Raw genomic sequence first — 11,671 nt, 5'->3', positions numbered from 1 at the left:
GGTAGAATGCCCCTGGGTTCCGCCTCTAATATGAAGAAGACCAGGACGAAGATGACGACAAAAGAAGGGAAATTCCTTCAGTCTGAACGTTGACTTTATATGAATTTTACCATCTAACTTTCAGTGAGGCTGTTTGCAGAACACACGATCCTCTGCTTCCTTGAGAGTTTCAACTGTTAGGATACCTGCAAACAGTTCTCACCTTACCACCCAGCTTAGTCATCACTGGAATGTGTTACACGTTTCCCTGTATAGCTGCACCTCCTTCCTCTGCTGCTTTCTATTATTACCTTTAAGTGCACCCTAAGGCTAAAGCAATAGAACTATACAAGGAAGGCAATTAATAACTTAAATTGAGCCCACCTTCTTTCTGAGTCATTTTGCCTTTCTGAGCTCACTGCGTTCACTTTTTTTTTAAGCCACAATGGTTATAAGAGTAGTGTCAGTGGGGGGGGGGGGCCGCTTTGCTTTTCAAAGTCAAAAGTTTAACGAAGCATCTAAATCACATTTACACTGCTTCTTAATGAAGCAGCCGAGTGAGTTCAACAAAAAGCCCAAGCCCCGTTAGAGGACCAGCACAAATTCTTTGAATTCAAAGAATATGGAAATAACAGGAAAATCCTGTTTCTTGGAGCCTGATGTACAGCCCTTCGCAAACCAAACTGTTCCTGCTAAACCCAGGGGGTAGGCGGGCGGGGAGCCCGGGGGGACGTGCTCGCACTGGGTCCCCCCTTCCTCTGAGTATCGGGAATTCCTCTTCCTTCCCCAGCGATCCCGACCCTGGGGCTCCTGCACTCCCAGGTGGGGGAGCCTCCTCTAGCCTCAGGTTGAGGGAGACGGGCGAGGCTCGATGGGCGCCCGGTTGGGGGAATCCCTTCTCCAGGGCTGCAGGACGCAGCCGGGCGTCTCCAGGACCCACGCCCAGGAGGACGGCGGCCACACCCCTGGCCTCGCCCTCCGACTCCCGGCCAGACAGCGTTCCCTTCCCCGCAAACTGCCACCGCCCTGGGCCACACCCGCGCCCCGTCCGCCACGGCCTCCCCCCGCGGTCAGCCCGCCGGCCCCTCCGCCCTCAACGGTCACGGTGCGGAGGCTTTCCTCCTCGGACCCAGCCCGGGCTTCCCTCCCTCGCCGCCTCCCCCACCCAATTCGGGGCGCACCGCAGAACCGGCCGCCTGGAACTCACCGGAGGCGAGGGCGGGGGTGGTGGCGGCGGCCGGAGAGCACAGCACGGGTGCTGGTATAATGGTTTCCTGCCCGTCACGACTCCTTCTCTAGGTCTAAGCCACTGCGCAAAACCCAATTTGCCAGGGACAAAGATGGTGGGCCGGGATCTTTGACGTCAGAAGGCCTCGCCGCGACGTCAGCGCGGTGCGCGGGAGAGCCGGAAGGCGGGAGTCGCGGAGGCGGGGCGTCACAAGTTTGCCCTTGTGGGGGGCGGGGCCTGGACACCCAGGTCTCAGAGGTTGGTCAGTGGCGGCTTCAAGGGACGCATAAAACAAGACGACATGCTTTGGATTTGTTTCCTTGCACAAGAATTTTCTTAAAACCCTCTTTCCATGAGCTACATCCCCAGCCCTGTGTGTGTATGTGTGTGTGTGTGTGTGTGTGTGTGTGTGTGTGTGTGTGTGTTGGGTGAGGGAGGGGGTGTATTGGGAATTGGATCCACGGATTTTCTACCTTCGAGCTACACCCCCAGACTTGTTAATTGGTATTGAGGGTTGAACCCAGGGGTATTTCTACCTGAGTCGCATCCCAGCCCTATTTTATTTATTTATTTATTTATTTAGGCACTGGGAATTGAACCCAGAGACATTCTACCTCTGAGCTACACTTTCAGACCCATTTTATTTCTTATTTGGAAACAAGGTCTCACTAGGTTGTTCAGGGCCTTGCTGAATTGCTGTGGCTGGTTTTGAACCTGCGATCCTCCTGTCTCAGCCTCCCAAATCCTGGGATTACAGATCTGTGCCACCACAAATGACTGCGGGTTTTTTTTTTTTTTTTTTTTTTTTCAGTAGGGGGATAGAACCCAGAGGCATTCTATTCTACCTCTGAGCTATACCTCCAGCCCTATTATTTTGTTTATTTTGAGACAGGATCTTACTGAATTGCAAAGGGCCTCACTAGCTGAGGCTGGCTATGAACCTGCACAATCCTCCTGTCTCAGCCTCCCAAATGCTGGGATTACAAGCATGTGTTACTGCACAGGACTGTGCTTTTCAGTCTTCCCACCATAAGGTAAACTGAGGACAAGTACAGTGATTTGTTGGTTTGTTCACTTCTGTATCCCCAGAGCTAAGAACATGCTCAACATTTAATAGGTACGCAAATGTTTGTTGAATTAATGAACTTGTATACAAGTGTATTATTTATGGGTTTTGGTTGATTTTCCCATAGGTTTGTAAAGATATGGTCAAAGAGGGAATTTTACAATGCATATAAAACAGCTAGAAAGTGCTAGGGGTTAACTCAGTGGTATAGCACTTGCCCGGTATGGATAAGGCCCTGGGTTCAATTCTCTACCCTCACCCAAAAAATAAAACCCAGAAACAAAATAAAATAAACAGCCATGTAAACTGAAAACCTTATAACGATACTATTGTGATTATTACCTCTTGGCATCCTCTAGATTCTGTTTATATACACACACACACACACACACACACACACACACACACACACACACGGCATGGAACCAAGAGCATTCTACCACTAAACTACATCCCTAGCCCATTTTGTTTTTTGAGACAGGGTCTTGCTAGCCCAGGCCAGGCTAGCCTTCCAACCTGCATTACAGATATGTGCCTGCCAGCTTCTATTCCTTTCTTTCTTTTTTTTTTTTTTTTTCGGGTCTGAGGATGGAACCCAGGGGCATTTGACCTCAGAGCTACATTCCCTGCCCTATTTTTTATTCTTTATTTTGAAACAAGGTCTCACTAAATTGCAGAGAGCCTCACTAAATAGTTTAGGGTGTCCGCGAACCGCGATCCTCCAGTCTCAGCCTCCTGAATGCTGGGATTACAAGCGTGTGCCACCACGCCCAGCTCTTCTATTCCTTTCTTTAAAGAAAAAAGAAATCTCAGCAGCCGGGCATAGTGGCGCATGCTTTTAATCCCAGCATTTGGGAAGCTGAGACAGGACGATGGCAGTTCTCAGGTATCCTCAGCTACTTAGTGAGGCCCTTTGCAACCCACTGAGACCCTGTTTCAAAATAAAGAATATAAAAAAATAGGGATGGAGTGTAGCTTGGAAGTAGAATGCCCCTGGGTTCCACCCCCCCCCGGGGGGGGGGGCTCAGCTACTTTCCCTTTTAGGCTCAGGGCTGATTTATTTTGTAAGCTACTCATATCCTTTTTGTTGTTGTTGTTTTGATGCTGGGGATTGAACCCAGGGGCATTCTACCTCCAAGCTACACTCCCAGCCCAATTTTTTATTCTTTTTTTTTTTTTTTTTTTTTTTTTTTTTTTTTTTTGGTGGTACTGGGGGTGGAACCCAGAGGCTTTCTACCTCCAGGTTATACTCCCAGACCTATTTTATATTTTATTTGGAAATAGGGTCTCACTAAGTTGCTGAGAGCCTCACTAAGTAGCTGAGGCTGGCTTCAAACCTGCGTGATCCTCCTGTCTCAGCCTCCCAAGTGCAGGGATTACAAGCGTGTGCCACACGCCTGGCTTTTATTCTTTATTTTTAAACTGGGTCCTGCTAAATTGCAGAGGGCCTCATTAATAAGTAGTTGAGGCTAGCCGTGAACCCGGATCTTCCTGTGTCAGCCTCCCAAGTCCTGGGATTACAAGTGTTTGTCACCATTCCTGGCTTCATATGCTTTTAATAAACTTTCTAAACCCAGCGCGGTGGTGCATGCATGTAATCCCTGTACTTGGGAGGCTGAGACAGGATTACAGGTTCAAGGACAGTCTCTGCAAGTAATGAGACTCTTATCAATCATAGCAAGTCCCTGTTTCCAAATAAATAATACATATACACTGGGGGGTGTAGCTTGAAGGTAGACTGTCTCTGAGTTCAATCCCCAGTACCACAAAAATAAATTCCTTTTTACGTCATATTGGCCTTTTGCTTCGGTTGCTTGCAACCAACCAAAGACTGGTTGATAGAAATGTTTAATTTTCCACTTTTGTCTTGGCTAATGTTATTTCTCAACTTTATATTTTTGCTGGTCACTTAAGAAAAGCTTATATATAATAGTTAGGATTGGTTGAACACCTAATATGTACAACATGCTTTTATGTAAACATATTATCTCTGGTCCTCAAAACTTTGTAAGGTGACAGGCATGGTGGCATGCTTGTAATCCTAGCATTTGGTAGGTGGAGACTGGAGGATCGTGGTTCGCTGATAGCCTCAGCTACTTAGTGAGACCCTGTTTCAAAAATAGAAAAGACTGCTGGACGTGGTGGCGCACACTTGTAATCCCTGCGCTTCGGAGGTGGAGACAGGATCGTGCAGGTTCGAAGCCAGCCTTGCTGACTTAATAGACCCTGTTTCAAAAATATATATATATATTTTTTTTTAAATAGGTCTGGGAGTGTAGCCTGGAGGTAGAAGGGCTTCCAGGAACCCCAGTACCACCAAAAATAAAATAAAATAATAAAAAGACTAAGCTGGGCTTGGTGGCACAGGCTTGTAATACCAGCATTTGGGAGGCCGAGACAGGAGGATGGAGGTTCGTGGACAGCCTCAGCTACTTAGGCCCTCTGCAACTTAGACCCTGTTTCAAAATAACAAATAGAAAATAGGGCAGGGGGTGTAGCTCAGAGGTCGAATGCCCCTGGGTTCCATTCCAGTACTGAAAAAAAAAAAAAAAAGCCTCTTGTAAGGTTTAAAATAAAATAAAAACTGAAGCCAGGCATGGTGTTTCAGGTTTATAATCTCAGTATTTATGAGGCTGAGACAGGAGGATTGCAGGTTCCGGGCCAGCCTAGCCTCAGCAACCTTGTGAGGCCCTCTGCAACTCAGTGAGACCTTGTTTCCAAATGAGGTATATCTCAGAGGTAGAATGTCCTTGGTTTCGTTTCCATTCCCTGTACCACAAAATAAATCTAGCTGGGCATGGTGGCACACCTTTGGGAGGCTGAGACAGGAGGGTCTCTGTTCACGACCAGCCTCAGCTATTTAGTGAGGCCCTTGGCAACTCAGCCCTTGTTTCAAAATGAAGAATAAAAAATAGGGCTGGTGGTGTCGCTCAGCAGTAGAATGCCCCTGGGTTCCATCCCAGTACTGCAAAAATAAATAAATCTGACATCAATTAGACTTCCTCAGACTGGCATTTTAGTAAAAAAGACATTTTAGAACACATAATTAAAGGGCAATGTTTAAGACTGAAACAACTAAGCCCAACCATTGTTTCGTGACGGTTCTCATTATGGAAACCAACTGCTTACCTCTAGATAAGTAAATATTACCTTCTATTTCTAGCTTTTGACTCCTGGCGTACAGTAGGGGTCAGAGAGAAGTTGCGCTCTTATCCAGATCCCCCCAAAATTGTATCAACAACTGGAAGGAGGCAAAGTTGTACACAATTTGCACTTTGTAAACCTCATAATAGATTACATTAGTTTGGTATACAAACAAAAGCACTAAATATTTCCTCTCTCAAGACCTGCCTGTTCTCGCAGAATGCATCAGGATTCCTCCGCTTTAGCACTATGTTCATACAGAGCTAATCCAACACTTCCTACTGGATAAGAAGGCAGAAGCTATTTTCGTTTTATACTGTAAGCGCCTAGAGTTATAGTAGAATCGAACATCCGGGAGGTGGTTAAGCTACCAGCTTGGGTGAAAAGTATGATCGTCCCAAGTTCTGAACAAGCAGGATCTTTCCCATTGTAGTAAAGCTAAAGTTTTCCTTGCGAAGAAGTCTTTCCAAATCCTTTCCGGAGAGCGGCAGAAAATAAATTACATAGGACTGTCGCGCTTCCTTCCAGAAAGGGCCTTCTCCTCCAGTCCCTTCCTCCCTCCGCCCACTCTCGCCCCCGGGACACCCCCTCGGAGGGGATCCCTAGCCCTGTCTGAAAGTCTCCACAGAGGAGGCGTGGGGGCCTGGCTTTGCAGCCGAGTCCACGTAGCAGAGCCACCGAAGAAAAGCAAAACAAGAGCCGGGGGTGGTGCTGGACGCTTGTAATCCCAGAACTTGGGAGGCTGAGACAAGAAAATAGCAGGTTTGTAGCAAGCCACAGCTATTTAGTGAGGCCCTCCACAACTGAGACCCTGTTTCGAAATGAAGAATAACAAATAGGGCTGGGGGTGTAGCTCAGAGGTAGAATGGCCCTCGGTTTCCCAGTACCGCAAGAAAAAGGAGAGAGCGAGAGAGGGAAAGAGAGAGAGAAGGAAAGAGAAGGGAGGAAGGAAGGAAGGAAGGGAGGGAGGGAGGGAGGGAGGGAGGGAGGGAGGGAGGGAGGGAGGGAGGGAGGGAGGGAGGGAGGGAGGGAGGGAGGGAGGGAGGGAGGGAGGGAGGGAGGAAGACAGAAAGAGAAACAAAACCCGGCCGAGCCACAGCTCTCGCCCCTCTTTAAGACCTTGGGGCGGAAGCGGAAGTGCGGGCGCGGCCATAGAGTTCGGCAGTTCCGGTTTCGGGGCCGCGTCCGGGATAGAGCGCCTCTCTTCCGCCCGCCGCTCGTGAAGTCCCAGCCGCTTCTATTTCCGGGTGTGGCAGCTGTCATAAAGCCGAGACGTCCCCGCAAACGTGGCGTCGTGGGCCCTCCGCGCCTCGCCTGGGGTCAGCGAGCAAGGACGGGCGCGGAGCGCGGTACTTCGTAGGCAGCCGCTGGCTCTCCGGCCCCCACGATTAAGGGAGGCTGGTTCGCAGCTCCAGAGGCCGCGCTCCCTCGCCCACCTCTGTCCCCACGCACGCTCCGCCCTGTGAGGGTTCGCATTTGACCAGTCACCCTCCCCACATACCACTAGGCCTGTGCCGGAGTTAATTTCTTAACCGCACTTTGAGATCGCCCCCCCACCGCCGCTTCCTCTCTTTATCTTCAAGTCTTTTTTTTCCCCCAGTTGAATTTCATCTGTAAAACTGAATTTGGCGTTTCGGATGTCATGCAGAAAGAGTACCTTTAAACTCAGCACCTAGTTGATACAAGGGGAAAAAAAGTTCATGCGCACTCGAGTTTTTGCGGGAAAAGTGAAATCTAGTACACACAGGATATTATGGCTGAGCACGGGGCTCACATCACCACTGCTTCTGTGGCAGATGACCAGCCATCCATCTTTGAGGTGGTAGCACAGGACAGTTTAATGACAGCAGTGAGACCCGCTCTGCAGCATGTGGTCAAGGTAAGGTATTAATTCTAAAAAGTTTCAGGAACGGCTGGGTAAAAACCAAGCCAAGTACTTGTATTATTTGGCAGTTTGCATATAATTCATATCCTATGGGTTAATGGATATTCAGTCCGCTCGTGTAAGAGTACTGTACAGTACTTAGGACTTCAAGGAGACTAAGGTAGACCCCAAAAGAAATTACTTAAGCCAAAAGTGTAACTTAGAGGGGAAAAGGGGATGTACATACAAGGTATAGTTGCTGTGTAAAAAAATTAATTCCATTTGATTTATTGTTTTAGGTTCTTGCAGAATCACATCCTGCCCACTGTGGCTTCTTTTGGAGGTGGTTTGATGAAATCTTTACTCTGCTAGATTTTCTTCTCCAGCAACATTATCTGGCTAAAACCAGTGCCTCATTTTCTGAGAACTTTTATGGCTTAAAGCGGATTGTAATGGGAGACTCTCACAGGTTTCACAGATTGGCCAGTTCTGGTCTCCCCAAGAAGCAGCTTTGGAAATCAATGGTGTTCCTAGTTCTTCTTCCCTATCTGAAAGTGAAGCTGGAGAAGCTGGTCTCTAGCTTGAGAGAAGAGGATGAATATTCTATTCACCCCCCTGCTTCCCACTGGAAACGATTTTACAGGGCCTTCCTGGCAGCCTACCCATTCGTTAACATGGCCTGGGAAGGCTGGTTTCTTGTGCAACAACTTCAGTACATCCTAGGAAAAGCTCAGCACCACTCACCCCTGCTAAAGCTGGCTGGAGTTCGTCTAGGTCGACTGACAATTCAGGATATCCAAGCAATACAGCACAGGCCAGCTGAAGCCAGCGTCATGCAGCAACCAGCCAGGAGGTAAGGCCCTAACATCTCCAAAACATCTTTAACCGAATCTAGAATCATATCCTAATTTTATGAAATTTACCTCCCCCAGTCTATTTCATAATCGCAGAAAAGCTATTCCGTATATCCATAAAACAAGGACTGCCATCTTGGCAGCCTTCAGGATACTAGGTGCAATTTAGTGCACGCTTGCTATGTACCAGGCCCTGTGCTAGGTGTTTGTACATTATATCAAGCCTCCTCACAACCCAATGAAGTGCAGGAGCTCCATGTAACAGTTGAGGAGATAAAGCACTAACAGCTAAGTACCTTGGCCAAGGCTGCACAGTTAGAAATGGTAGAGTTAAGATTCAAAGCAGGTCATGAAGACTATACTCATATCCACATTGTTACCACTTCTAGCTAGTGCTTGTTTTCCAACAAGTTCTCCATATTGCTGTTATTTTCCACATGAATTAATCATTTCTTTTTCTGGATGCACTGCTTTCCATAAAAGGTCTATATAATCAGGTTATCTACTAATTTCTCAAAACAAAACAAAATTGTTACTAAAAATGAAGCTCCACTCCTACTAAGTCAGAAAGAGGGAAGAGGTCCTTGGGACAGAGTGCCAGCCTAGCAATTACTCAATCCAAAATTGGTATTTCTAATAAAAAGTATGGAACTGCATTTATATTTTAGTCATTCTGATTATAACTAAGTAGTTTTTCTCTTTGCTTCTTTGTTCTGTTTTCCCAACAGTGTTAATGAGAAGATAAAGTCAGCTCTGAAGAAAGCTGTAGGTGGTGTTGCCTTATCCCTCTCTACTGGCCTTTCTGTGGGTGTATTCTTCCTGCAGTTCCTTGACTGGTGGTACTCATCTGAAAATCAAGAAACCATCAAATCACTGACTGCCCTTCCCATTCCACCACCACCTATACACCTAGACTACAACTCTGACTCTCCCTTGCTGCCCAAAATGAAGACTGTGTGCCCACTGTGTCGTAAAACCCGGGTGAATGATACTGTTCTCGCCACCTCTGGCTATGTGTTTTGTTATCGCTGTGTGTTTAATTATGTGAGGACTCACCAAACTTGTCCTATCACAGGCTATCCAACTGAAGTACAACATCTAATTAAACTGTACTCCCCTGAAAACTGAAAGGGACTAGTATATTATCTCACAGCTTAAGAACTGAATTATAAGGCCACAGGGCTGTTTTCCAGCATGGCACATAGCACTGACACTTCTCTACCCCATAACTATATTAATGTTAAACAACCATATGAATTCCTTTAAAAGGGTTCAGGTTGATCCTTAACCTTTGAGCCTGCTCTCGACCCCTACTTACAGTTGGCCAATTTGGTTAAAGGAGAAAAATCAAGACTGTAGGAGACTTGAGGGCCAATGTAGAGATGGATAAAATCAGTACTTAAGCATTACTTATCCTTTTCTTTAAAGACTAAGACATACATGAAAACCTCAGGTTCGGCTTCAAACTAGGTGTTGGGGGAAGAAGCCTTCTCTTTAGAAAAGAAAGCTTTTGTCTGCCTGTGAAGTGGAAATTTTATCAGTTCCAAACAACATGAAATGTGGACCTGCTTTTTATAGGAATACTTAGAAACACCTCAGGAAAACAACTCCCTCTATACTGTGACCCATTTTTAAGTCTGACATCTGCTAGTTTATCAGCATTTGAAGATTCATTTTTGAGCCATACATATCTTTCTTGGGACAACTGGTTAAAGGAAAATAAGGGTTGAGTGATTATATAGTGTCATCTGAAAATTTCAATGTGAAAGCAAAGCTAACAAGCAATGAAGAAATAAAATTAAATACTTATCTGAGTAATGAAAAGATCTTTTAATAAGCTTTGTTTCTGTTAATAGTTGTTCAACAGGTAAACAATATTCTGGTTATTACTAAAGTTTCTATGAAACATTTAAGTAAATTTTAAGAAAAAAAATGTTCCTGTCAAAGAACTTCCACGCTGGGCGTGGTGGCACATGCTTGTACTCCCAGCATTTGGAAGATAGAGACCAGAGGATTGCGGTTTGTGGAGCCTCAGCTATTTAGCAAGACCCTTTGCAACTCAGTGAGACCCTGTTTCAAAAACAAAAAGACTAAAAAATATAGATGAGGATGTAGCTCGGAGATACAATGTCCCTGGGTTCTATCCACAAGAAAAAAACAAAAAAACTGTTCCATGCTGTCAGGATTATGAGGAAACTTAAAAGATTACTTGAGGTGTTTATAAAATAAATTTTCACTCAGACCACCTTTAACTTTTTGAGGTATTTTTGTACTGATTAATATTTTGCTGGGTTTTTTTTTGCATTAATCCAATTAATTAAAATCCTGCTCCAACAGCCAAGAATTCATTCTGATGTGAAATACCTTGTATCAAATACTACAGAAACACTTAAGTTGCCTGTATAGAAAAATTTATGCCACTGGATTGGCAGGTTGGTGAAAACAAAAAATTATTTATAGTTGAAAATAATTTGGAAGCGCTTTTGCTGAGATAGATGTTTTTCTAGTACTATGACTCATTTTAGCAATCCAAAGTACATAAAGGCAACATATTTTGAAAGGGAATATCCATCCTGCAGACTTTAAAATATTAAAACTAACCGGGTGTGGTGGTGCACACTTGTAATTCCAGAATTTGGGAGGCTGAGACAGGAGGATCCAGGTTCGTAGACAGCCTCACCTACTACTTAGTGAGGACCTTTGCAACTTGGTGAGACCCTGTTTAAAAATAAAGACTAAAAATAGGGCCGAGGGTGTAGCTCGGAGGTAGAATACTTCTGGGTTCCATCCCCAATACCACAAAAAAAGAAAAAAAAAGGGGGGGGGGGCTGGGGATGTAACTTAGAGGTAGAATAGAGCCCGTGGGTTCAATCCCTAGTACCAAAAAAAAAAAAAAAAAAAAAAAAAAAAAAAAAATTTAAACCTCACAGATTTGCAGGGCGTGGTGGCGCACTCTTGTAATCCCCATGCTTGGGAGGCAGAGACAGGAGGATCGCACAGGTTCGAAGCCAGCAGCGCTGGCTTAGGAGACCCTATTTCAAAAATATAAAATAGGTCTGGGAGTGTAGCCCGGAGGTAGAAGGGCTTCCAGGAACCCCAGTACCACCAAAAATAAATAAAAATAAAAAATAAAATAAAATAAATAAACCTCACAGATTTTACCAAAACAAATCCCACAGTTAATTAATTAAAACATTTTTAATACAGCAGTAAGTCAACAAGGAACTGGTTCAGATTCAAGACTGAAATGATGTAGTAGTCCTCCAGGAAGATTTCAAAGCCAGATTTTTCATCTCAACCTAAGAAGGAAAAAAACTATCAGTAATTCAAAATGGTATCACAGAAATACTCAGAATAAAGCCAGTATCCAAATAGTTTGGGACAACCAGAATCAGCTCAGAGAGAAGATTAAGGGATCATTCCCTGGTCAAAGCCAATATTGAAGCAATGGCAATACCAGGTCAGACTATACTTCACTCATCATTGCATTTCATCTCCTGGTTTTACCTAAGAGCAGCTCAATGCCCACTTTTCAC

General features: G+C 45.2%; 1 protein-coding gene across 1 annotated transcript; it reads left to right on the top strand.

Moving 5' to 3' along the window:
• Positions 1-7,170: 7,170 nt before the first annotated feature.
• Positions 7,171-9,263, top strand: PEX12 (peroxisomal biogenesis factor 12; the record flags this gene model as incomplete). The annotated part of the gene is made up of 3 exons (XM_080712388.1): positions 7,171-7,296; positions 7,581-8,134; positions 8,864-9,263. The coding sequence occupies 3 exons, from the start codon at positions 7,171-7,173 to the stop codon at positions 9,261-9,263; spliced, it is 1,080 nt and encodes a 359-aa protein (XP_080568514.1).
• Between the last annotated feature and the right edge of the window lie 2,408 nt (positions 9,264-11,671).

The sequence above is a fragment of the Muscardinus avellanarius genome (assembly GCF_963383645.1).
Source record: "Muscardinus avellanarius genome assembly, chromosome: 16".
Taxonomy (NCBI): Eukaryota; Metazoa; Chordata; class Mammalia; order Rodentia; family Gliridae; genus Muscardinus; species Muscardinus avellanarius.
The sequence above is the reverse complement of the archived record's forward strand: the minus strand, read 5'-3'. Positions and strand labels throughout refer to the sequence as shown.